We start from the raw sequence: 25,721 nt of genomic DNA, 5'->3' as shown, positions 1-25,721 counted from the left end.
CGTGAGCGGGGCCCCCCGCACGGCTCTCCCGCGGGCGCCGACCCCCACCCGGGTCTCGGCTGCTCAGCCACGGCCTCTCCAGGATGCCCCGCCTGCCCCAGCCCCCGGGCCCAAGGCGTCCATGGGGCCGCGCCCCCACCCTCTGGCTCCATGTCCAGCTAACCAGACCCGGAGCCCCACAGGCCAAACTGTGTGGGCGGTGCCCCCTGCCACGGCCCCAGGCCTTGCACACGGTTCCCTCGGTCACTCCCTCGGTCACTCAGCAAAGGGCTCACGCGGCGGCCGTCTGACCGGCTCCCGGGAGCCTGAGCGCTCGCCAGCCCACAGCCCAGCCCACAGCCCAGCCCAGCGCCGGCCACAGGCAGGGCAGTGCCCTGGGCGCGGCAGCCGCTGGCGCACACGGCTCCCCGGCACGGCCGCCGGGAAGGAAGGAAGCAATTAAAACGGGGCAGCAGGAAGCCGGGTGGGCAGGCAGCCCTCGGCCCCGGGGAAGCCGGGTCCCGCGGCGGGTGCCCGGCTGTGCCGGGGGCGGCCCTCGCGGGGCGGCGGCTCGCTCACCTGTCCTGCTTGGTGTGGTTGACTATGGAGCGGACCTTCAGCTCCCCGTCGATCTTGGGCCTCCCGAACTCCTCCAGCTTCACTTGCTGGGGAAGACAGGGGAGGCGTCAGCAGCCCCAGGGCCCCCCCAAGGGGGGAGGGGCGGGTGAGCACCAGCCCAAGGGGGGCGGCTCCCACGGGGTCCAGAGGAATGAACTTGGGCGGGGGGGTCCTGGCTGGTGCTCAGAACAAGGGAGGACAGCAGACGACGGAGGGAGCTGGCCTGGGGGCTCCTGTCTGCCCCCCAGACCCCGCAGCCCCGGCAAGGACCCCCTTCAGCCCTGCAGGAACGCACAGAGACGCAGGGAGGGCGCCCTCAACAGGTGACGGAGGTGCGGTGCGCCGAGTGGGGGCCTGGCAGGAAAAGCCAGACGCCCGGCCAAGTTCAGGGGAACAAAGGGCCTTATCAGAGAGAGGGGGCGGGCGGGCGGGCGGGCGCGGGGTCCTGCCAGCCGCTGCCCTGCCGCAGGAAGCGGCTTCCTGGCAAACCCTCGCCCGGGTGCTCAGATTCCATTTTCGTGGCCCACGTGGCACTGCACCGGGCGGTTCTCGGCATCCTCTTCTCCGTTCTCTGAACATTCCAGAAGCTGCCAGAACGCGACTCTGAGCCCAGCAGCTTTGGGGTGAGCGCCCTGCTTCGCAGCGACTCCCCCTGGGCCTCCCCCACGTCTGCCCTCTGAGGGGTGGGTGCAGGGCGCCGCACCCCCCCACCCCCACCCCGGGGGGCCGGCTCCGGAGAACGCTCGCACAGGCTGGGGCACGCCGGACCCACGGGAGCACTCCACGCCGGTTCGCCACTGTGGCCGTGGTCTTGTTACGTTTTCATGCACACGTATATAAAAACTTTCTAAACGACAAACAGAACCCTTCTCTCTCTTCACGTGACCACAGTGGTGTCCGCCCACGATGGAGCATCTAGGAATCGTCGGCGCAGGGGAATCAGACTGCCGTGGCCCGCCGGGCACCGCCGGCACCTCGAACCAGGCCTCAGGGTGTCGGGCCCCAAGCTCCTCTCTCTGGGAATGTTCTTCCTTCCCTGGGGACCCCTGAGGGGCGCTCTTCAGGTGACAGCGTGCGGGGCCCACCCTCTCTGGGCTCCCCGGTCCCAGAGGGCGAGGGGTGGGCGCACGGGCGGCTGGCGTCAGCCTGGGCTCCCAGAACCTCCTTGGCAAAAGCCTCCGTGTTGGTGTGACCCTGACGGGGACTCACCGGGACCCTGCCAAGTCCGGGGACCAGAGGGAGCGAACGTCTGGTACGAGACAGCGGAGCGGCTCTCCGCCAGGGGCACCTCTGTCCCCGGGGGCACCCGGCCACCTCCAGAGATACATCTGGTCGTCATCACTGGGCCCACAAGGGGAGGTGCCACTGGCGTCTGGTGGGCCCAGGGCACCGCTTGCGGCCCCACAGCACACAGGACGGACCCCACAGGGAAGCAGCATCTGGCCCCGTACGGCGGCCGAGCAGCAGTGGGGAAGGCTGGGTGGACACCCGGCAGGTGTCCGAGTCGGTGGTGGGCGCCCTCGGACATGTCTGCCTCCTGGGTGGCCCAGCTCCTCTCCCCGGCGGGACAGGGAGCTCACCCAGTGCCCAGGGGTGAGCCTCTGAGGGTCCCACGACAGCCCTGCCCGTTGGAGGCCCCGGGGGCAGCTCTGGGGCAGCGTGGGCCAACATGCTCTGCCGTCCCCCTGGGGGCCGAGGCCTCTCAGACCTAAGAGAGTCCTCGGTGCAGGCCGGGGAGGGGAGGGCGGGTATGGGGGCCGGCACCACCCTCCGGAGGGCTGCCCCGCCTGCGGCAGCCGGCCCCCTGAGCGCCGGGCACTGGGCTCCCGGCACATGCAGGGCATCCCGGCTCCCAGGACCCGGCCGGGCCAGTGCGTCTCGCTGCGGCGTGTCCCGTGACGGGACCGTGAGGTCGTCTTCAAAGCCCCTCGCCACCCCCCGGCCCGGGAGCCCCCGCCGCACCTACCAGGTTCTCTATGGAGCTCTGAAACTCGCTGATTTTCTTGAGGGTCTCCTTGTCCCGCTTCACCTCGTTTATGTACATGGCCAAGTCCTGGGGGCGACAGGGCCGGGGGGGGGGGGCAGTCAGCAAGCCTGAGCGGGTGGGGCCAGCGGGGCTCGGCCACTGAGGCAGGTGAAGACGCTGAGGCAGGAAAGGTCACAGCAACCCCAGGGCACACCCCGGTGGCTGGACCAGGAGCCCCAAACCTCTGCCCCCGGCCGGAGTCTAGGTTAGATGGAGAAACAGGGAGCAGAGGAGACTGGGATCGGCCGGCTTCTTAGCTCCGGGGAGCGGACACCCCGCAGGCCCCAGCCTGCCAGGGGTGAACCCCACAGCCAGCTGTGTCCACGTGCTGCAGCCCCTGCCGGCCACCAGGGGGCAGTGTGCACCGAGATTCAGAGGACCGAGTGTCCTTGGGCCCAGCACCCAGCGCTATAGAGCGAGCCAGGGGACCCGGCCCCACCCCAGACCCCACGCACAGGGCACGGACCCTGCCCAGCGGGAGGGCGGGCTGCCTCGGGTGGAACCCTCGGGCCAGGCCGAGGTGGGGGCCAGCTCCAGCCCCCCCTCCAGCGCCCCCCTGCCGGTTCCCACAAGGAGCCCCCTGGCAGGGCAGTGACATTAGGAGACGGCCGGGCACCCTGTGCAGCCGCTCAGCCTCAGGGGCCACAGCCGCAGAGCCACGCAAGCCCGGCCTGACTCGGGGAGGGGGGCAGAGGGGAGCCCCAGAGGGGTGTGGAGCCTCGCCCCCCGAGGAGGCATGTCCAGACGGTGGGCTTCCCTGGGCAGAGGGAGAGGGACACCGGTGGGCTGGCTGGGCGGGGCAGGGATCTCAGAAGCAAGCAGAGGTCACGGGCTGGGCAGGGGGCAGCCCGGAACCATGTCCAGTGCCTGGGAACCAGGGCCGGCCCTGGCAGACGCGCAGGCAGCAGGAAGACAGGAGGCCTCCGGCCCCGCCCACCTGCCCCGCTGCCCCTGGGTGGGTCTCCCCGCCACCCCGTCCCCGGCTCTGTTCCCAGGAAAATCTACACTTGTGGTCACAGAGCAAGGCTCGTCATCGAGCCCAATTCCAGTCCGAAAACACAGGCTCGGTACTCCAAGCCCAGCCCGGCCCGGCCTCTCCCTGCCTCGGTTTACCCGCCCACCTGCATGGCTTCCAGTGCTTCCTTCAGCTGCTGCCTCTCCGGCCGGTCGGCGGAATGGCTCAGAAGTTCCTGGGGGTGGGGTGAGAGGGGGTCCTGGTCACCACTCAGGGGTCCTGGCCTCTCTTCACACCCACCCGTGCAGGTGTGAGGAGGCCCCCAGGGACCCTCCCGCCGGCCCAGGCTCCGGGATGGCGGCCTAACTCCAGCAGACGGACCGTGGGCCCTCACCTAGACCACACGCTGCTCCAGGGAGGGGTGTCCCCAGGTCTCAGGGACAATGGGACGTGGGACAGCACAGAGCAAGGTGTGGAGCTAACAGGGGCCTGGTGGAGTCACTCAAGAGCCTCCCTCAGCAACTCCCAGAAACCCCTGCCTCGCCCCAGGTCTGTCTGTCCAGAAAGACTTCCTGTTTCCATTTTTACCATGGCTACCAGGGAGCTCAGACATGGCTGAGGAGGAAGGAACTCGCTCATTCCTGGTCAGAGGGCTCCTTTCTGTGTCTTTTATTTTCTCTTCTCTTACCAAGTTTAACCATAATTTTCTCCTGTGTGTGTTCTGCGACAAACATCCCCTGTACACACAAGCCGTTCCTAATACAGACCGCCCAGTCTTTACACGCTGAGCAGCCCCTGACTTAGCCTGCCGGCCCCGCCCCCGACCGCGGGCTGAGCGAGGCGCTCACCTTCAGGAGGAGGTGGTACTTGAGCACCCTCTGCATGGGCACCACCAGCAGGTCCTGCAGCTTGAACTTGCCGTCCTGCACCTTCAGCGTGCACTCCTGGGGGCAGGGGCAGGGGCAGCGCGTCGGGGTCAGCACCCTTGGCTGGGGACCCTGGGCCCTAGGGCGCTCGCAGCCCAAACAGACCCAAGGCCGCAACTGGGGCCCGGGTGACCGGTCCTTCTCTGGCCTGGCTCCCAGACAGCCCCCCCAACCAGGTGTGGGGTCCCCGCCTCTCACGGCCGAGGGGGCCGCCGTGGCCACACGAGGGCTCTGGGATTCTGGGGCTGGCACCCTCCTGGGCCTGCTGCAGGACCCTGGGGAAAGCCGGCTCACACCCTGGGGAAAGGGGGCCCACCCGCCGAGCCACAGGCTCCCACCAGCGGCCCGGACACCCAGGGGCATCCTGTGCCTCCAAGAAGCACCCCCAGCACTGACACCGGAGCAGATGGACCCGCTCCAGCACCCACCCTGGAAATGGGGTTTGCCGCGGGCGCCCCCCAGCCTGGAGCGCAGCCTCGCTGGGCCACATCCGGTCCTTGGGGCCCTGCTCACGGCACCCGAGGGCGCAGGCTGCGTCCTGGCCCAGGACGGCGACCTCCAGCCGCCACTCCCCACCCCGACGGAGGGCAGAGAACCACCTGCTACCGCCACCTACAGGAGACTCCCGTCACTGCTCCCCTCCTCCCCGCTTCCCGCAGAACGGGCCAGAGGCCGGCGAGGGGCTGCCCCCGGGAGGCACGGGCTGGGGGGCGGACCGGGGGGCAACGGTCACCTCGACTTTCAGCCTGAAGTCCTCCCGGCTGGCGAGGAGCTGGTTCAGCGCGTTCTGGGCGCACTCCATGCGGCTGCAGTACTCGCCGTAGATCAGGAGCCTGGGCGTGCAGACGGGCACACACATGCACACACGTGTACACACACATGTACACACATGTACACGTGTGCTGCTGAGGAAGCCTCGAGCCACAGCGGCTCTGAGTGCACAGCAAACAGGCCTCTCCCTGCGACACCGCCTCACACGCAAACACCACACGCGTGTGGCGTTTCATCGCTGCGTGTTGAAAGGGTTCGTTCTTCCTGGTGGCCGCTTCCTCCCCCTCCCGAAATACCGCCCGGCTCGGAGGGGGTGGCCAAAGCGTTGGGAAGGAGGGGACCCTGCCCTCCCCAAACCCGAGAAGGCCCCCCTCTATGGCTCTGTTCCAGGTCGGGGCCGAGAAGGGCGGCGGCCAGAGGGGAGAAGCCCCCACAGGGGACCCCAGCAAGGCTGGCGCTGGTCATGCCCACCCTGCACCCCCAGAAGTCCAGGCCTCCCCGCCCACCTGGCCGCAGCGGTGCTCCCCTGGGTGTGGGCGCCAGAGGCCAGGCCCGGCCTCAGCTCACCCTGGCAGCAGCGGGGAAGGCGCTCGGCTCTGAGGATGCCGGAGGCTGGGCGCTCAGCCAGGTCCCCTGCCCAGGGGTCCCCGGGCCCTTCACCGGGACCCACCCAGGCGGCCTCGGCTGTGCACTGGCCACAGCTGCCACCTCCCCCCACCCCAGGCAAGGCACGGATTCTCCCAGGGGCCCGGTTCCCGACTCCCCGAGGCCTGGTGCACAGCAGGGGACGCTGTCGTGGCTCTGACGTCCTTCAGACCCCCGGTCCAGAGGCAGAGGTGGCTGCTGGGGCCCCCTGGGAGGCCTGGGCCCACCCAGGCCGTGCACGGAGGAGCCTGCTCCTCTGTGACAGCGGAGGGCAGGCAGCTTCCTCAGTTTCACAGGGGAGGACGGTCCGGGGGGAGCACAGCCACCTGCCTCAGGCGACACACAGCAAGGGACGCCCCCTGGGCACCGTCCCCGGGGGGGCCCTGCACGGTCCCGGGTGGAACGGAGAGCCCCCCGGAGGGGCGGGGCCTGCCACTCACCTCTCCTTGTACTCCAGGAAGACCTTGGCCAGAGTGCCGCCCCCCGCCATCATGGACAGGTCGATGGCCCGCAGGAAGCTGCGGTGCACCTTGATGAGGTCCTGGGGGGGGACGGTGGTGCGTCAGCACGTGGACGGGCCGGCCAGGCTGGCAGGGCCTGAGTGGCCCTCGTGGCCCTCGCCGCCGGCCGGTGCGTTCCCGGGCAAACGCAGGGGGGCAGTGTGGCTGGGAGGCGCTGGGCGGCGGGCACACTGCAGTCCCCTCCGCGGTCTGCAGGGGGCATCCACGGGCACATCCGCCTGTCCAGGTGCGCGTGGCCGGCCCAGGGCGGGCTCCCCAGGGGCCCCCGGGCTCCTGTTCTGTCCCTGACACTCTCACAGCCACGGCCCGTGGAGGTGATCTCACTCCACTTCAGGGGAGCCCCAGGGTCTGGGTCGGCCGAGAGCAGCAGGGGACCACAGCCCACCCCTCGGACTGACGGGGGGGGGGGGGCGGCCCAGGGGGTGGGCAGGGCCGCCCGGTGGCTGCCAGCAGCGTGGAGGGAGCCCCCAGGTGCAGCCTCGAGCCCGCCCGGCCCTGCGTGCTGACCCCGCCTCCCACAGGGACGGCCCCCGGGGACCGAGTCCGGCTGCGCTCCGAGGGCCGGGGACAGGCTTCTCTGCAGCTGCTGGTCAGACCTCACTCCTCTCCCGGGGCGCGTCTGTCTGAGCCCCCCGGGCCGGCACGGACCGCGGCCGAGGCGAGCTCCCAGCCCCTCGAACCCAAGTCCCGGAGGGAGGGGCGGCTGTGCTCCTGCCACCGCCAGCCATCGGCACACGGCGCAGCCGGGACCCCCGCGCCCGGGCGCGGACGCTCACCTCCAGGTTGATGAAGATGGCTACCATGTCCGCCGGGGTCAGCACCAGCCTCAGGGGCACCATGTAGTTCTGCGAGAGAGAGCCCACGTCTCAGCCCAGCCCAGGGGGGCTGCCCCCCGCCAGGGCTCCGCTCCCCGGAGAGCCTTCCAGGGACCGGGGCTCCGCCCTGGGCGGGCCTGAGCGCCGACAGAGCACCGGCTCTGGCTACAGGGGCAGGGCCCCCGGGGGTCCCTCCACGTGGCACTGCCTTGAACCCACAATGACCGAGGGGAGCATGTCTGTGTCCTTTGAGACAGTGGCAGAAACAAAGGCCCAGAGGGAGGTGAGGGCCACCACACCACTGCACCTGTGGGGGTGACAGGCCCCCACCCAATGCTCCTGGCTGTGCCCCTAGACCGGCCCTCAGGGGGCGCTGTCCCCGCCCAGGAGCACCAGCAGGCAGGCAGTGCTGTGTCCGGCCTCAGATGCCACCTCCTGCACCAGGCCCCCGCCCCTCTCCCTGCCGGCTCTGTCCCGAGGGGCCCTGGCCCCCGTGCACACCGCATGCCCCGGCAGAGGCCCCCAGCGTGCTCAGGCCCCCAGCACTGTCCCTCGGCCATGCCACACACGGCGGCACCAGCCGGCGAAGGCCGTGTTCTGGACTGGGGGGGGCCGTGAAGGGACGGAGCACACAGCCCACCTGTTTCCTCCGTGACCTTGGGCCTCACGGAAGGGGGGGGGCTGCCGGGGGAGAGGGTGGAGGCCCGAGCCAGACCTGGGTCTGCAGGACGTCCCAGGACTGCTGGCCGGAGGCCGCACGGCGCCCTCAACGGTGAGGGACCCACCGAGGTGTCCCCCTCAGGGCCCCACTGGGCCGACCCGCAACCAAAGAACAGCCAGGAAGGTTCCATCTCGGAAGCGATGTTGGTTTCCTCAGCCCCCTCAGCGTCGGCCCGGTGGGTCGAGGGACTGCCTGATGGCAGGGCCAGCCGAGAGGCCCGCCGAGGGCCTGCACCTGCCCCCACCCCCAGGGCACCCAGCGGCCCCAGAGCAGGCCGAGGCCCCGCCCACCTTCTCGATGTCCTCCAGCGTCCGGCAGTACTTGGCCTCGGTCTCCTGGATCTCCAGCAGGCAGCAGTTCCGCTTGTCATCCTCCGTCATGCCCATTTTCTGGGGGGGGGGGGCGCACCCTGTGAGCCGGGGGGGGGGCCCGCAGGCGACAGGGCGGGGCCGGAGGGGGGCGGTGGGGCCCGAGGCCTTCCCCTCCCTGTCCAGGTGAGGCAGCCAGAGTGCGAGAGGGCGGTGTGCGGGGTGAACCCGGGGGCGGGCGGCAGTGCCAGAGAAGGGAGGGCGCACAGCAAGGGTGACTTGCTTAAAGCACCCACTGTGTGTGTGCAGGGGGAGCTCCGGAGCCCCCTGAGGACCCAGGCCGGCCAACTGAGTGGCCGTCCCAGAGTCAGCCCGTTGGCACCTCAGAGAAAGACACCAATTTCTCCAGGGCTGGGCTTCCGAGTGCCCACTGGCCTCCAACCGGGGGTCACGCGGGCACGAGGCAGAGCCTCTCCCCCACCTCTGAGGGAGCCAGGTGGCTGGGGGCAGGACTGACCCGGAGACCATGGCTACAGGTGCCGGGGAAGAGGCCGTGGGGGGAGGGTGGTGGGACTGTTCGGATGGAGGTGGTCGCCTCCGGGGACACGCAGCTGGGCCCCGTGACGGGACACGGAGGCTCACACGCACCCCGACCCCATGCTCCTCTGAGACAGGCCCAGGGTCTCGGGGCTGCAGCTCTCTCTGCAAAGCCGCCCAGGCACTCGCCCCAGCGGCCGGGGTCGGCCGGAGCGCCCGAGGCTCCCTCCCAGGCGGCAGCCCTGCTCATCCCGGGGGCTGCTGCCCCCCTCAAGGCTTCGTGGGGAGGCTGGGGGCCCACGGTCTCCCTCACACTGTGGGCAGGACGGGGCGCGGGCCCGAGGCCGCCGGCGGAGGAGGAGGCAGACGCCACAGGCTGGGCTTACCTGCATGTACCTAATCTGAGAGCATGGAGGCAAACGGCAGAGAGACCCGGTTAGCAGCGCTGGCGCATCACCCCCAAGGTGGGCAGGGTGGGGGGGCTCAGGGAGGCCCACTCACGGGCGTTTAGCCTGCGGCCTCAGGGATGGCCTCGGGCCCCGCTGGGTGAGGGGGCAGCCCCGGGACTGAGCGGACGCTGGGCTGCCCACGTCCGGCCTCCGAGAGGGACACCTGCCACCCTCTGGGGCTCCCTCTGCCTTTGTCAGAGCCACCCTCCCCATCACCTCCGGCTCAGGGTGCCGCCGAGAGCGACAGCCCCAGACGTGACAGGTGACGAAATGGGGCCGGCGGCTCTGTATCTCGGAGGACGAGGCAGGAGGCCCGCCCTGCCTGAGTGGATGCGACAGCTCGTGAGCAGAGCGGGGCCGGTGGGGCGCCACTGTGTCCCCAGGATGCGGGCGGGCACCGGCCCCCCGTGCCCCAGGTCCTGCCCTGTGCGCTTCAGGACCAGGGACAGCAGAGAGCTCTGGGGGTGCCCACTGCAGGGTCCCTGCAGGCCAGACACATTCGGGGGTCCCTCAGGAGCCTGGACGACCCGGGGCCCAGGGACCGCCCAGACCACCCCGGGCCACGGGGCACACACCCGCCTGGGAGGGGCTTGGGGAACGAGGTGCCCAGGGCAGGGGGCCGAGCCAGGTGCCTGGGGCAGCGGAGCAGGGGCCACCCACCGCGGGGTGAGGAGCCGGCCTCTCAGCCTCTCCCAGACGCCCCCAGAAGGGTCGGGGACAGAGCCGCCCTGCCCACTGCCGGGCTGCCCGGGAAGGGCAGACCCGCCCGGGGAACACCCCCACCTGACTCTCCACAGCGAGACCCCCGGTGCTGGTGGGGCAGGAACCCCCCCCCCCAAGACTCCCGGCAGATGAGAGACGTTCTTAGGGGCTGAGCTTGGGGGCCGTGAGCGCTGCCGCTGCGGAGGCCACGCCCCCCTGCGGCGAGCGCCGCAAAGGCCTGGCTGGAGCCAGGGCGCTCCCAGCTTCCCGCTTCTCCCCACCCGCCTGCGCCACCGCCGCTGGGGCCACGGGAAGGCGACGCCGCGATGCGCTTTTGGAGACAGGGGCCCGTTTCTCCCGTAAAACCAAGGGCATCGAAAGCCTCCGGAGCTGGCAAGCGGCACCTTGACCACCCCCGAGTTTGGGGCCCCGAGGGGCTGTGGGTCACCGGGGCCCGCAGGACCCCCACCTCCCGCACAGCAGCTGTGGGCAACCCGCCCACGCTGGTGGCGAGAGCCCGAGGGCCACCGGCTCCGGAGTGAACGCCGCGCCCCAGAGAAGCGCGCAGCTGGCTCTCGGGCCCTGCACGAAAGGGGGACCCCGCGCGCGGTGCCAGACGGCGCCCCGCTACTGCGTCTGGCGGGAAAGGCTCGCAGCCCCGCGCGTCCTGCAGGGAGAATCCACGGCGACGCAGCGTGGAAGGTTACAGTGGCCATCACGTTGCCCCTCGGGCTCCTTAGGAGACTCCCCGGCCCCTGTGGCGCCCCCGCGCTGGGCGGGCTCTGCCCGTGCGGGTGAGCGCAAGCGCGGTGGCGGCGGTGGCGGGGGCGGCGGCGCAGGGGGCGTGGCCGCGGCGGCTTACCATGGGCTGCTGCACCTCCACCTTGATGATGTCCTCGTAGATGTCGTCGCCCTCGTCCTCGCAGGGGACGCAGTCGTAGATGTCCTCGCCCAGGTCATGCTCGCTGCGCGGGAGGGGAGCCGTCAGAGGGAGGGGGCGGCGCCGGGGGGGGGGGGGGCGGCGAGGCGGCAGGGGGGCCGCGAGCGCCCCCTCCCGGCCTCCGTCTCCCCGGGTCCGTAAAACGGCGGCCGGCGCCTGCGTCCCCGTGACGGCGCGTTTAGATCCGGCGGGTGCGGGGCGCCCTGCGCTCCCCCAGCCCGCAGTGACCCTCCGCTGAACGCCCTCGGCCCCGCCCGCACCTGCGACCCGGCGCCCAGAGGCCGGGACGCACCTCCCCAAGAGAGGAGGACCAAGGAAATCGCGGCTCAACCTGTAATTTGCAGACGGTGGTTGCGGCTGGCGGCCGGGCCCTGACTCTCCTCCGAGGGGCCTTCCGGGATCCCCGCCCACTCTGCGCTCCAGACTCTCCCTGCCGCTCCCCACGAAGCGCACCCCTCGCCGCACCCCCGACTCTCCGTGCGTGACTGCGCAAGCAGCTCTCTCTTCCCCGGCAAACCCAAGTCCCCGCCCCTTCAGTTCGCCATGCCTGACACAAAGCAGGTGCTCCGCAAACGTGCACCAACCCCGCAAATGAGCCAATCCGACCACCCCGCAGCCTCCGTGGCCAGGACAAACCCCCCCGGGGTCACCCTGGGGCTCCCGGGGCAGGACCCGCCCAGGCCCAGCGCAGCTGTGCTCAGGCGGGCGCACCCTGGAGGCCGGGCCGGCCCGGGGTGGGAGCACAGCCTGGGCTCCGAGCAGGGCCGCCAGTCCGCATCCAGAAGGAGCGGAAACATGGGAGCCCCCGGCCCCCCCCCCGCCACACCCCGTGGGGCAGCCACCGGGCATGGAGGTGGGGAAGCGTGGAAATGACACCCAGCAGCTCTTAGGAATGGGCTCCTGCCCCCCCCCCTGAAACCCAGCTTTTGAACATCAGCTGTCATTTCAAAGGCTGGGGCGCAGCCTCGGGGAGACTGCAGGCCGCTGCACCCCGACCTCCCTCTGTGGCGGGGGAGGGGCTGTGGTGGGGGGGCCAGAGGGCGGGCAGGAAGCTGCCATAGGACACCTCACGCCACCCAGGGGTGAGGGCGCGGGCCACAGGGAACCACTCCTGGAGCTCCGCCCCCGGGTCCTGGGAGTCCGGATGCCTAGGAGCTGCCCTGCGGGGCCGGATGCCCAGGTTCTGGGGTGCAGCGAGCGAGCCCGGCGGCACAGCCGGCGTCGAACGCCGTGACCCAGTGGAGCAGAGTGGAGGCAGGCCAGCCCGCTGCTCCCTCAGACACAGGTGCGCCAACACCCCGTCTAGGGACGGCGGCTTCTTGCTGGGGGGCCGTGGAAGGATGTGGGGGCGGGGCCCCCCATAGTTAAGTATATTTGTTTAATCCTCACTGGAGGACACTTTTCCATTGCTTCTAGAGAGAGAGAGAGAGAGAGGCAGGGAGAGAGGGAAACTCGGACTGGCTGCCTCCTGTACTGGACCGGGAGTCGTACGGGCCTGGACCAGAGGTCACACCCGCAACCCAGGAATGAGCCCCGACCGGGAATCAAACCCCCAGTCTTTCAGGCACGGGGCGACGCTCCGGCCCACCGAGCCACACCAGCCACAGCCTGACGGTTAAACATTTAAGAAACGATGGCATTAATGAAAAGGACGGGAAGTCGGCCCAGAACAGGACCTCGGGGTCACTGGGGACACCAGACTGCCCACACGAGGGCTCCCTCCCCCCCCACCCTGGGGTTTGGGGGGCATTCTGGCTGATCCCGCTGCTCTGCCCCCCACCCCGCTCAGAACCCGGTCAGCACAGGCCTCTGCACAGCGCACCTCCCCCTCCGCCGGCATCCGAGTGGGAGACGCAGCCTCGCCTCCTCCCCAAGCCCGCGCTCTCGCCAATGCCGCACAGTTGGGGGGCCGGCGCCCGATGCGGGGGCTCGCCCAGATCTCAGGGATCTTCCGGGGAGCGTGTTCCCACCCCCTGCGTCTCCCTCGGGGGCACCGGCCACCCCGAGTTCACTCCCGAGCACCTGAGGGGGCTGAGTCTGAAGGGGGCACCGAGGGGTCAGAGAGACCGGAGGCCACCAGCTGACCGCGGGACGGGGCAGGCACCGGCTCCCCCGCTACGACCCCAGAGAGGAGCCGCGGTACATGGAGGCGGGGCAGACAGAGGCGGCTGGAGGCGTCGGGAGGCCGCCCGCTCGGGCGGGACTTGAAAGACGCGGGCCCCTGGGACGCAGACGCGGTGTCCGAGGGGCCGAGCCCCGTCCTCCTCTCTCTTCCCGGGGCCCACCCACGTCAACCGGGCACCTGCTGCCTTTGGAGCGCGGGCGGAATGCCCGAGCCAGGCCTTCCACCGCCTCTTTTTCCGCTAAGGTTTCCGCAGGCTGGCACACAGGCTTAGCTGCACTGACGTGACCGACGGACACCCCCTCGCCACTCACAGCCACCGCTCAGCGAACATTCTCACCCCCTAAACGCTCCGGAGCAATCCGCACCCCCTCCCCACCCCGCCCGGCCGTTCTCCACCAGAGGCCGGGTTGGTCTGTTCTAGAGCGCCCCGCCAACGGCACCGTGTGTGGGGCGGTCCCTCTGTGCCCGACCTCATCCCCCCCACCCCGAGACTCGGGGGGTCCGGCTGGGGCGCTGCTGTCCGTGGTCTGCTCGGCTTCGTCACCACCGCATGGGCGGGCCGCCCCTTGTCGTCAGCCTCCTCTGGGCGCGCACTGGGTGGCCTCCACGCGTGGGTTGTTGTAAATGAAAGCTGCCTGAGGACACGCGGCCTTTGGAAATGAAACCCACCCAGGAGTGGACGTGGGGAGGCGCGGGGAGGGTAACTCCGGCCGCGGCCGAGGGCTCCTCCAGCGCAGCTGCAGCCCCGGCAGCCCAGCGGCTCCCGGCTCCGGCCGGGGCGCGTCGTCCCTGTTTCCGCCCCCTGCACCGGCCGTCCGGCGCGGCGCCACGGCGGCTCCCCTCCGCGTCTCCCCGAAGACCGGCGGGGCGGAGGGTTCTCCGGCGGACTCCGCGTCTCTGCAAACGGCCCCGCCCACAAGTGCGCTGCCGCCGCCGCACGTACAGGGTTCTGGGGGTTTTTTGCAGGTTCTGGGCGCACGTTCTTGGTCAGGCAGGTTCTGCGAACTTTTCCCCAGGCTCCGGCTCCGGCTACTGGTTTTCTCCACGGTACCGCCGGATGAGAATCCACTCGTCACGTTAACGACGTCCGATTTCTCAGCTGTGTCTCCCGTGGCCCTGACTCCGCCCTGCGTCCTAAGAAACCCCCGTGTCTTGGGGAAGAAATCTCTGCTTTCTCCCAGTTGGCACGGGGTTTTCTCCGGCAGCGTCTGCGGGGGCCGCGCCGGTGGTGTGTTCACGCTGGTCTCCGACGGACGGACGTGCCGCAGTGGGTGCGAGGGAGGGGCGGGGCGGGGTTCCCGCGCGGGATCCATCCGAACCTCCCTCTCCCCGCTGGACCGCCGAGGTCCCTTCCACAAACACCATGGACTCGGCGGTGTGGCTCTGTTCTGGAATTCTCTTGTCTGGTCCGGCCACCTCGTCGGCCCTCCTGGCCCAGCAGGTGCCTCTGTTTTTTTTTTTTTTATTCCTTCCATAGGAAGTCCTGAAGTCGGGCAGTTCACCTCCTTGGGCTTTGTTTTTGTAGGATTGTGCGAAGTAATCCAAGCCCTTTTGTTGCCACAGGACCTCCAGGGTCTTGCTGGGGCCCTCACGGAAACGGAACCGAGTCCCCGGGGTAGCCTGGGGCGCGCCAACCCCGGCACCACCCCCTTCAGGCACAGGGGCGCAGCACAGGCCTCCATGGGCAGGTCCCCCTCTCGTTTCCCCCCGGCAACGTCCGGCAGTCTCCTCCTGGGGGGGCTTGGAATCTAGGAAGTTTGGGGCCCCTCGGTTTTCCGTTTCTTCCTCCGCCGCACCCCCTGCTGTCCCCAGGATCCCCGTTCCAGCCGGGTTAGACCACGTGTGGTGTGTTCCTGCTGGTCGGAGGCTGGCCCGGGACGGTGCGTGTCTTGTCCCGGCTTTCCCCGTGTGACCCCTGGTCACAGCTGCCCCTTCCTCCGCCGCCCCCTCTGTCCACTCCCCGGCCACGGTTTCCCTCCCCGTTCCTGACGTGCTGACAGAAGCTGCGAGGGGGCAGCATCGAGGTCGTCAACCTCGGTCCCAACCGCCTCCGCGTGCACCCCGAACCGGCCACACTCGTCCCTGTGCTTGGCGAGCCCGAGGATTTCTAGTGGACGCTGAGCACGGCGGACGGGGCACCGTGCGGGCTGGTCCCTCGTGTCACACGCGCCCTAGAGCACAGGTGGCCTAGTCCAGCTCGGACCGTCCCGCGACCGTGAGGTTTCAGGGTCAGCCAGGGGGTGAGGGGGAGACCCTCACTCTCAGCATCTCCCCCCTAGCTCTCCGGCTGCCCTGTCCGCCTCACTTCTTTCCTCTGACCCCCCAGCTGGTGAGAGCCCACTGTCTGCGGGTGTGGGGCGCGCCCGCTGGGAAGAGGCCGCAAACCCTCCCGCCCACCCACAGGGAGCACCTCCAGGAGAAGCTGAAGACCCTCCCAGCAAGCCACACGGCCCCTTCCCCGTGGACTCGGAGAAGGGACGAGGCCGCAAGACGAAACGGGGGAACACAGTCAGGGGGTGGCCGCCCCAGCCCACGTCCACTGGCAGGTCCTCAGCGCGCTCTCCGTCCCCCAGAGAAAGACGAGGCTCAGGGGCGCACGCGGCTCCCTTCACACACACGGCTCTCGCGCCTCCTGCCTCCCGCGGCGCCCGGGCTGCGCCAGACGCAGCGCTGTGCTCCGGCATCTCAACTCCGGAGGGAAACCCCTCAAAAACTCGGGCACCACCCCCTCCCCCTCCCCGATCTGCGGAACAACACCTGCGGTCCAAAGCCTCGGGAGACCGGGAAGAAAACCGCAGCCTCTGATGGGTCCCGGCCCGAGCTGCCCGCCATGGGGGCCTCGCCGCCCAGCCCAGCCACAGGGGCACCCAGAGCCCTGCTTCCCGCCCTGACCGGTGTGGCTCGGTCACTGGGGGCATCGTCCCGCAAAACGGAATGTCACAGGTTCGATTCCTGGTCTGGGCACATGCCTGGGTCACGGGCCCGGTGCCTGGTCAGGGCCAACGGATGGATGTTTCTCTCCGTCTCTTTCTCCCTCCCCCCACCCCAAACATCAGTAAGTAAATCTTTTTTTAAAGTCCTGCTTCCTGCACTCCCGGCACTCTCCCCCGGCGCAAGGCTCCCCCTCGGCTGCGCAGCCACGGTCAGCAGGGCCGTGCGCACCGTCTGGAATGCCGGAAGGGCAGCCGGAATTTCCCTTCCTGAGCTCTGTCCGCGTTGTGCAAGGAGAAGGAATGTTTAAGCAGCCCAGAAGGGAATTTTTAAAAATTAAAAGTATGAAAGTGATTAGACATTCACGGAACTCAGCGATTGCGATGAAGACTCCATCAGGTCTGATGGGTTCAAGGCACCGCTGCCTCTCCCGTCAGCTCCGTGCTGCTGGTCACTTTGGCCCGGGGACACGGAGGCCACCAGGCCGGACACTGTGCCGGGAGCCTCACGGCCCCAAGTGGCACAGACACGGCACTGGACCCTGCTCCTCTGTGAGCGAAGCTCCGGCTCCCAGAGCGAGGTGGGTAGCCCAGGATGGCCGGCCGGGCCTGGCCCCGGGCGGGTGCATCCAGGCAGTCCTCACAGAGCAGGGGAAGCAGACACAAAGGGACTGGAAGACCACAGACGCCCCAGTGGCTGCAGGGGCCTGGTCTCGGCCCCACGCCCGCCCCGTCAGGCCGCCAGAGCCCACTCGCTACCTGTGTTCCCAGGGCCCCGCTCCGGAAACACCCACAGCCCCCCCCCAACAGCCCCCCCCCCCCAGTCCCAGGCCAGCCCCGCCCACGCGCTCTGCCTGCAGCCTTGCAAAGGAGGCTCCCTGGACTCCTGGCGGTGACCGGGGAGGAGGACCACGCCCGTGTCACCTCCAGACACGCCGGGGACCCTTCCGGACATGGAGGGAGGCGCGGGGGACAGAAACGCACGCCTGTCTGAGAGCGGGCAGAAGCCAGGTCCCCGCTCTGCTGGGGGGGCCGGCGTCCCCGCCCTCCCTCCCCGCCCGCGGGCCCCGCCCACACGCGCCCGCCCCACTGGCCCCGCCCCGCCCACACGCCCCACCCCGCCCACACGCCCCGCCCCGCCCCGCCCGGCGGCTCACTCGGCCAGCTCCTCCAGGCTGCGGTAGACGTCCTCATCGTTCTCCGCCGTCTCCTCGGAGGGGAAGGGCCTGCGGAGGAGGGGAGAGCGGGGAGAGCGAGGTGAGCGGGTCCCGCGGCCGGCTGGGGCCCCCACCCCCACCTGTCCTCCATCACGGCTCGCTCAGCTCCAGCAGGGGAGCCACGGGCGTCTGTTGGAAGAAACGGGGCCTCGTGTGTCGTGACGCAGCCGGGCAGACGCGCCCTGCGTGGGAGACCCGCGCCCCGCCCCACCCCGGTCCTTCGCTGCGGATTCTCCCTTCCGCGGTCACCCTCCCCCCCCTCCCCCGGGCTGTTTTCTACCAGTGAGAGCTCGAACGCCTGCCTGCCTGGCCAGCCCTGCTGACTGGAGCTGTGTCCTGCACCCCAGAAGGTCGCCAGTCCGACCCCCAGGACAGGAGGCCACCGATCGGTGTTTCTCCCGTCACTGTCCCCCACCACCACCCCCTCAAATCAGTGCTCACATCCCCGGGGGAGGAATCAAAAACCAAAACCAACAACTCGCCCCCAAGAGCCCCCTTATCCGGGCACTTCAGGGCCTCACTTCCGGCCAGCCAGGCCGCCGGCGGCTGCTCCCTCAACGAGGACACGGGAGGAGTTTTAAAACTCTGTCTCTTTTTTTAAAAAGTCAATCTTCTGTGTGATTGCACGCCATCCTGCTCCCCTCCCCGTGTCTCTGCGGGGTCCCCATGGGCCACCAGTCCTCGCCCACGGAGAACTCGGAAGGCAGAACCCACACAGTGCGCCCCTGACCCGGGGCCCCCAACCCCCCCGGGGGACACAGCTGCAAGGCCAGCTCCTTGCTGACACAGCTGAGGGGGAGGCTGCAGCCAGGGCGGGGCGGAGCAGGAGAGGGGGACCACCCACCGGGGGGGCAGGACAGGGGGCCCCGCACCCCGGCTGCTGGGGCTGCCCCGAGAGGCCAGGAAGCCCCAGGTGGGGGGCCCGCTCCACCTCCAGCCTTGGTGCGAGCACGGCCTCCAGGGCCAGCCCCCCCCCCCCCCCCCGCCCCGGGCTGCGTTCAGTCCCCGCTGGGTCCACTTCCCCTTCACACGGTGGCCAGCACTGGGATGGACGGGTGGGTGGGTGGACAGACGGCGGATGGATGGACAGGTGGATGGACGGAGGGTGTCTGAGAGGACAGGTGGGTGGGAGAGTGGTTGGGTCTGGGGTCCACGGGCAGCTGAGTGAGCTGATTGGGTGGGTGCGGAGAGTGTAAGGATGAAGGTATGGCCGGGAAGACGGGGGGGGGGGGGGGGGGGGGCGGGGACTAGCCTGGAGGGGACAGGGGAGCAGACGGGCGGAAGTCAAACACTCTCAAACTCCCCCTTCCCCAGACACCAGCATCTGCAGGAAGAGCTTGTGAGAAGTCACACGGAGGCGGCCGGTCACCGCTGGCCCGTGCCTTCACCACGCTGACCCCGACGTCCACGCCGGGGCGGGTTCCAAGGCCGCGTTCCCCCGTGACGCACAGCCCAGGAGGGGCCGGGGCAGGTGGGACCCGGTGACCACTCTGCAACTCGACCTAGGTCCCCCCTTCCACCTCCACACCGGCCGACCCGCCAGACCCCACTGGGCCGCCCCCACCCCCAGCTCCCTGACACCAATGGCGGCTGACAAGCTCTGTAAGGGGAGAGGGGAGAAGCGAGACCCATGGAGCCGTCTGCCCCGTGAATGGTCCTGGGGACCCCCCGCCCCCCCGCACGGCCACCCAGGCCCCAGCCCCGGGTTCTCCTCAGCCGGGCAGGCGGGTCCTGAGGACGTACTTCCTTGTGCCCAGGTCCTGGGCAGCTGCGCTCCTGCCCGCCCCCCCCGCCGAGGGGACCGAGGGGACCGAGGGGTGCCCCTGCAGGAGGCAGGCAGCCCACTGCAAGCCCAGAGGCTCCGGTCAGAGCCCCTGAGTCTGGGTGGGCAGCCGCAGACCCCACACAGCAAGAAGGGGTGCCGGCCAGAGGGAGAGGACCGGCAAACAGCACCGGGGCCGCCGGAGGCCAGCGCCAGCGGAGGCGGGGTCCCGGCCTCTGTACCCCTCCGGCGCCTCCTCCCGCTTCACCGCCGGTTCCCGACCCGGCTCCGAGCCGGACCTCAGGCTGCCCCGTGTCTCGGGCTCAGGGGCCAGGCCGAGGTGGTCCCCAGCTCCGGGCCCCCGCAGCAGGCACTGCTCCTTGTCCTCAGGGCTCCTCGGAGACTCCGCGGAGGGTCACGGGGGCCACCGTGCCCACCCTTCCCACCCTGGAGGGCAAGACCAGCCCCCAAGAGTGGACGCGGACCCAGAGGCCCCCCAGCCCTGCAGGGCGACCACCCATCCCGTCTGCGCCCAGCGCTGACCCGGATGAGCTGGCCACCGGGTCCTGCCCATCACAGGCAACGGGGGTTCCGTTTACACCCTGCCACCACCTGAGGGTCCCCAGGTGGGTCCCTGCCCCTGGCTGGGCCTCAGTTTCCTGTTCCAACACCGGCCTCAGAATTCCCTGTGTGGGGGGTGGTGGGAGGGCCTGGCACCAGGCGTGACCGGGGCCACGGGGCGGGAGCCGAGCCGAGAGGGAAGAGGCCAGCGTGGGTGGGCGGGGACTGGCAGCCGGGCCAACAGCCCCTCCGGGCCGGGACGGCGTGCCAGGCCAACCGAAGCGGCACTTGGAACGCGTGGCCTGCAGGGCCGGGTGGGCAGGCCCGTTAATTACTGGAGAGCCACCGGGGTGCCGCCGCTAATTGGCGGGGAGGCCCCGGAGCCCAGGGCTGCGGCGCTGTGCAGACCGGCTCTCCTGCTCCTCCGCCCGGCTGTCACCACAGGCGTCCTCGGCCCCGTCCCGTGCAGACAGGCCCTCGAAACGGGGCAGGGTGGGGGGCAGCGCCAGGCCATGCCCCTGCCCCCCACACCCAGCCCAGGCTGCGCCCGTGTCCCAGATGAGGGGGACCCACACCCGCTGAGAAGGCCACACAGGGCTGAAGGGCACAGGGAGGCCACACGGGCACAGAGGGGGAGCGGGAAGGCTTTGGGGGGACATGGTCCTGGCCTGGGGAAATTGGGGGCTTCTCCCAGGAGGGGGCGGGGGGCGGGGCACTGGTTTGAAGAGCAAAGTCCAATTTCGTGCTCAGAATTCCAGCCTCGTGCCAGACGGGGGGGCACTACGAGCCGGCCGCACGGCTTCCTCGGCCGTGAGCTTCCCACCTGTGACCTCGCCTGTGCAGTGACAGAGGCCACCTGCCCCACAGGTGTGCTGTGAGGCGTCTGAGACGCAGCATGGAGGCACTTCCCACCTCGCCAGGCACGTGGGGGGACGGGCGGGTGGGCTCTGCTCACGGTCATGGGTTTCAGTGAGAAGAGGCAGTCCCCACCCTCCCCCAAGTGAGCACTCACCCTCGGGGACGTGCAGGCTCAGCGAGGTGGGAGCGGAGCCGGGGGGGGGGGGGGGGACGCTCGCTCAGGGCCAGGTGGGGCAGGAGCCCCCTGGGAGCCAGGGGACAGGGCGGCAACAGGCCGGCCCAGGGGCCACCACCGGGACCTTAAACCACGGTCAGTCCTCAGGGAGGTGGATCTCCCTGCCTCCCCGGGGCAGCGACCCCGAGGTGAAGCCACAGCCACAGCCCTGGCCGGGCCCTGAGGTGGGCAGAGGCGGGTCCAGCAGGTGTGGGGGCAGGGCGGGCAGGCGAGGCCTCCGCCCCCGGGGTCTCCCCGGGGTCCAGCGTGTGTCTCTCAGAAGGACACTCGTCCGCCGATGAACGGAAGGCCCATCAGGCGATCAGGACGGTCTCCTCTCGAGATGGGGACGTCCACACCCCACAGGCGCGTCCAGAAAGGTCGGGGCCTGGCCCAGCTCCGCCGGGAGGGAGCCTCGGGGTCCTGGGGACGTCCTGCCTGGCAGAGTCCCTGTGTCCCCCGGGGCCTTGGGCCAAGCCGGAGGGTCTCTGCTAGTGAAGCATGTGGGGGCCCCGGGCCACACGGAGCAGCCCCCGCCCTGGAGGGGCCGGAGCCCAAGGCCAACGGTGTGGGGGGTCCAGCGGTGTCTCTGGGACAGACTCCCGGTGAGAACTGGACACCGAAACGTGCCCACCCCCTCTGCGGGCCTCCCTCCGCCCTCTCCTGACATGAACTGTGACCCTGACCGTGAGAACAGCAGCCCCCTGGCCGTGCGTCCTTCCTGCAGGCACAGAGCCAAGCGGGGGTCTTGGGCCCCCCCATTTCTGTTATTAAAACAAACCATGCTGCCCTGGCTGGCGTGGCTCCGTGGATTGACTGAACACCGACCTTTGAACCAAAGGCCGCTCTGGGCTTCTGCCCCCGCCCCCCCCCCCTCCTGTGAAGCCACCGTCGGAGTGAAGCTCATGCTGCAGCGGGGGGGGGGGGGGGGGGCGTCGGGGTGCAGGGCCCACGGGAGACGGGTGAGCTGCAGCAAGAAGGCCAGGAGCAGCGGCAACCCCGACTCCAGGGGCTTTACGCCCATCAGAGGGCAGACGCACGCCCTGGACAGACACAGGCCAGCTCCCCAGAGCTCCACCCCACCCGGAGCCCCGCTGGGGGTGGTCTCCCGCTGGGAAGCCCCAGGGAGACGGAGGCCCTCTGAGCCTGCAGCGGAGCGGGGGGGCGGGGGCAAGGGGGCCACAGCCAGAGGCCGCGGCAGGACCCCATCTGCACAGAGCCAGGCCGCCCGTGCGCCCTGGGGAACCTGACTGGGCTCCCGGCCCTGGGGCCCCGGGGCTGCGGGGCAGGGAGGAGGGATCAGGGAGAGCAGAGAAAACAGCCAATCTGGGGCACAGACTCCGTCCCCGCCTCCCCGGGTGTGCGCTGCGCCCGCAGAACCAGAAGGTGCCGGAAGCTGGTTGGCCGGCCGGGCAGAGAAACCACAGCGCCACACGACTCCGAGGGCTGGGGACACGGGACACACCGGCGTTTCTGGGGGCACAGAGCAGGAAGACCAGAGGGCTCTGGCTTTGCATCAGGAAATGACCCTCTCGCTCTGGGGGGGCGGGGGTCCGACCGGCCCGATTCCCGCCCGCCCCACGGGGGGCTCGGTGGCGTCCTGGAATGCACGCCTCTCGGGGACAGGGGGTCCGTTTGGTGGTCCGTTCCTTACACCCCACACTGTAAATGCTCCTTCGTACGTGGTTATTGGGTGGTTTTGAAATGCTTTACACAGACCGTCGTGTGACCTTGTCTTCAAACCCTGAATTCGACGGGACTTCTGAGTCCTCCGACGACCCAACGGCGAAGTGGGTCCCCAGCAGCGGCGTCTGTCCCTGGGGCGCGAGGCCTGAAGCCACAGCCCCCCCGAGGGGTGGCCGAGCCGGCCCAGCCCCGCCAGGAGCCACGGGCCAGGGACCCCCAGCCCACAGGCAACAGTGCAATGAAGCCCCCCCCGCCCAGAGTTCAACCCGTCTCCCACCCGGGGGGGGGGGTCGTTTCTGCCCTCCCAAGCCCCTCTCGAGCCCCTGCCAGCCCACGTGCCCCCAGAAGGTCCAGGAAGGGCAGTTCCTGTGCTCACCCCTGGCCAGCCGGGAACCTGGTCCCCATGCAGCCGTCTCTCTGACCCTGCCCGGCAGGCCGGGACCGGCCAGGGCCCGTGGGTGCGTGGGGCTGCCCTTCCCCACCCCCCAGGGCAGTGCGACCCGTCCACCTGCCCGAGACAAGAGACCAGGCCACAGGGGTCTCGGGGCTCCAAGCAGGACGAAAACCACAGGGAGACCTTCCCACCGAGGGACCCCAAGTGGGCAGGCCCCCTTCTCTCCCGTCTTTGCAAACCAGCGCCAGCTACTTCGTCCCCACCCCCGGCCACGGTCTGTGGCGGCGTCAGCCTGCCGATCTCACCGCCCACACCGAAAGGGCCTCCTCCGCAGCCACCAGCACCCTGCTCGCGAGTGCCCGGCGCGTGTGTGTGTGTGCGTGTGTGTGAGCGGCAGCCTCGGCCCAGCTCCCGGCCCTGCGGGCAGCCGCCGACCGGCACCCCGACAGCACGTGGGCAGGTCACAGCGAGGACGCGGGCGGAGGGGATGCCAGGCACCCCCAGGTTGGGGAGGTGCGGGAAGAGGGGTGCGCGCTCTGGGGGGCTCACCTGATGCCTTTGTTCTGGGCCACATTGTGCAGGGACAGCCGGGACACCGCCGAGATGACCTGCGGGGGACGGAGACACTGGTCACGTCACGAGGAGACAGGGAGTCACGGCAGGGCCGTCACGGGGGAGGGTTTGTGGGAGGGGAGCACCGATCGCCGAGCCCACGTCGTCTTGGGGGGGAAGCAGCGAGGCGGCCGGACCCCCGCCTCGTGCCGACGGCACCGGGTCTGTCCCTCTGGGGCACTGACACCTGGGGGCCAGGGGGGGGCTGGGGGCGGAGGGGCCCCGGCGGGACGTCCCCGGACGGGAGAACTCATCACAAGGTGAGGGGTGACCTGCTCGGGGACCAGCCACTCTTCCCTCCTCCCTGGGCTGAGGCCCCACCCTGGCCCTGCCCGGGGGACAGTGGCACCCACCCCACTCCCAGCTCCAAAAGCCCCCCAGGGGGGCGGGGGAGAGAGACGATATCAAACAGACCCTCCAAACGACCGGCAGCACCAGGCTGGGCCGGTGACCCCGGGGAGACGGAGGCGGGGAGAGGGTGCCGAGTGTGGTACTGGAGCACAGCGGGAGGCCGCTCCCGGTCAGAGCCAGGACCCACAACGGGGCCCCCAGGAAGCGGAGGCTCCACCGGGAGCCTTTGTGGTGTGAGCACGTGTGAGTGGGCTGGTCTGTGCGTGTCCACGGGCGTGTGCGTGCTTCTGTGAGTGTGCAAGCTTGTGTGTGCCCTACATGTGTGCCTGGGAGCGTTCACCAGCGCGTGTAATGGGGACAGAGACCTTGAGCGTGCCCCGGGGTGGCCACTTGCTGATGCCACACACTCCCTGCTGGGATCGGGGCCCCCCTGGGAGCTGAGCCCCAGGGCCCCTCCTCGGGCCTCGCCCCGGGGAGCCCTCGCACCCCGCCACGGCCCGTCCTGACACGCACGTCTGGAGACGGAGCAGGCTGGGTCACCTGCCCACGGCCCCCTGGCTGGGACGCATTCCTTCTAGGTCGTTCTCCCCCTAGCAGCAATTCCTCCAAGGTTCCAGGGCAAACCCCAAGCCGTCCGGAAGGGCTGCTTCCCAGCCTGCAAGACGGTGCCGGCTTGGCCAGCAGGCTGCACGCTGTGTGCTGCCCGCCGGGAGGGCGCTGCCATTCGGGGGCCGGGACCCACGGGGGCCGAGACCCTGAGGGGCTGGCTCAGGGTGCAGCCGGCCCAGCCGGGCCCCCAGGCTCAGCAGCCCCGGTTGGGGGGGGGGCGGCTCTCTCATGAGCAGCTGGGCTTTGGGCGTTATTCCTGGCGTTGAGAGCTCTGAATATTTACAGAGGACACGAGTCAGAGCCGCCGCGCTGTCCGCCCTTGCGGTCAGTCCTCCGACAGAAGCTGGAGGTGTTAGCGGGGGGGGGGCGGGGCGGTGCCTCGTGGGTGCACCAGCCGTCACCCTCGTGCCTAGCCATGCCGACGCCACGAACCGCTGCCACCCCCCCTCCTCCCCACGAGCCCCTCCGAGCGGCGGCCGGCAGACACAGGGGACAGAGCCCGTTCGCCCACCTGGCGTGAGTGCGAAGGCCGAGCCACGTGCAGGGGGGTGCAGCCGCAGAGAGCGAGCCGGCCGCAGGAGATGGCCCCGGACACGTCCACAGGCCCGCGGCCCCGGGCCCAGCGCGGCTCCTCCAGCCGGTGCGGCCACGGCGGCCTCGGCCCGGATATCATGGCCACTCGGCTCCGAGCTGGAGCCTGTCACTGGCGGCTGCGAAGGGCCGGGCTCCCGGGTCCCGTCCAGACGGTGTGGCGCCCTCTGCAGGGCTGGACGTGCCGGGTCTGCCGCAGGCGCCCGCCCGGGCCCTGCCTGGGCCACGTGCTTCCCGGCCGGAGAGTCTGTGCGAGACCACAGGACAACCCGCTCCGGGGACCCGGGGACCCGGTCGGCCGAGCTGCTGGGGGCAGACGTGGGACCCCTGAGACAGTGGTGAGGACAGGGTGGGGAGTGGCCCCCTGAGAAAGGGCAGGAGCAGGGGCACCACCCGCAGGGGGCTGGCTTCCCGGGGGCATCGCTCCAGAGACCACAGGAGACCCTGCCCCACCGCCTGCCTCTCCGGAAAGCGTAAATGTCAAAGGGTGACCTTTCCCCAGCTCCTCCCTCCGCCTCCCGGCGACGTCCCAGTTAATACACGGAATGAAGACACACACACACACACACACACACACACCTGCCCTTCCTTCCCGCCCCCACCCCAGCTGGGGCCACCTGAGCCCACAGAGCCTCCCTCCGGGGAGGAGGGGGGGCAGGGACAAAGAGCGCTCCGAGAGCCGGCTCCCATGGTGCCATGGTGCTACTCTGGGGGGCCACACCCACCGTGACCTTTAACACAGCTGCTCCGTGCAGGGACAGGGAGCAGGAGGGACAGCCTCCAGGGTGGGGCATCGAGGTCCGAGGCCCGGACCCTGGATCACAGCCGTGGCTCCAGGTCCCTCCACCCCGGGCTGCGGCCGCTCTGACCCTGGCTCCCCACCCACCAGTGCCCGACG

General features: G+C 70.2%; 1 protein-coding gene across 11 annotated transcripts in view; it reads right to left on the bottom strand.

Annotated features, from left to right (window-relative positions):
- The window catches only part of VAV2 (vav guanine nucleotide exchange factor 2), an 89,931-nt gene that overhangs the window by 18,114 nt on the left and 46,096 nt on the right, over positions 1 to 25,721 (bottom strand). For 7 of the 11 annotated variants that reach the window (XR_004902386.1, XR_004902387.1, XM_036022458.1 and 4 more), the window contains exons 3-14: positions 23,210 to 23,268; positions 17,126 to 17,194; positions 10,836 to 10,938; positions 9,209 to 9,223; positions 8,268 to 8,366; positions 7,218 to 7,286; positions 6,361 to 6,461; positions 5,238 to 5,337; positions 4,427 to 4,522; positions 3,745 to 3,813; positions 2,564 to 2,650; positions 559 to 644 (exon numbers count right to left, since the gene is read on the bottom strand). Coding sequence is in view for 9 of the 11 variants with exons in the window: in XM_036022458.1 (XP_035878351.1) it covers positions 559 to 644; positions 2,564 to 2,650; positions 3,745 to 3,813; positions 4,427 to 4,522; positions 5,238 to 5,337; positions 6,361 to 6,461; positions 7,218 to 7,286; positions 8,268 to 8,366; positions 9,209 to 9,223; positions 10,836 to 10,938; positions 17,126 to 17,194; positions 23,210 to 23,268 (953 nt within the window). In the remaining 2 variants the exon portion in view is untranslated. The remainder of the gene's footprint in view (positions 1 to 558; positions 645 to 2,563; positions 2,651 to 3,744; positions 3,814 to 4,426; positions 4,523 to 5,237; positions 5,338 to 6,360; positions 6,462 to 7,217; positions 7,287 to 8,267; positions 8,367 to 9,208; positions 9,224 to 10,835; positions 10,939 to 17,125; positions 17,195 to 23,209; positions 23,269 to 25,721) is intronic. The other 4 variants (XM_036022457.1, XM_036022459.1, XM_036022460.1 and 1 more) reach the window with 1 other exon arrangement.

Source organism: Phyllostomus discolor, chromosome 3 (assembly GCF_004126475.2).
Source record: "Phyllostomus discolor isolate MPI-MPIP mPhyDis1 chromosome 3, mPhyDis1.pri.v3, whole genome shotgun sequence".
In the NCBI taxonomy this organism is placed as follows: domain Eukaryota; kingdom Metazoa; phylum Chordata; class Mammalia; order Chiroptera; family Phyllostomidae; genus Phyllostomus; species Phyllostomus discolor.
Note: the sequence above shows the minus strand (reverse complement) of the source record. Positions and strands in the feature narration are given on the sequence as shown.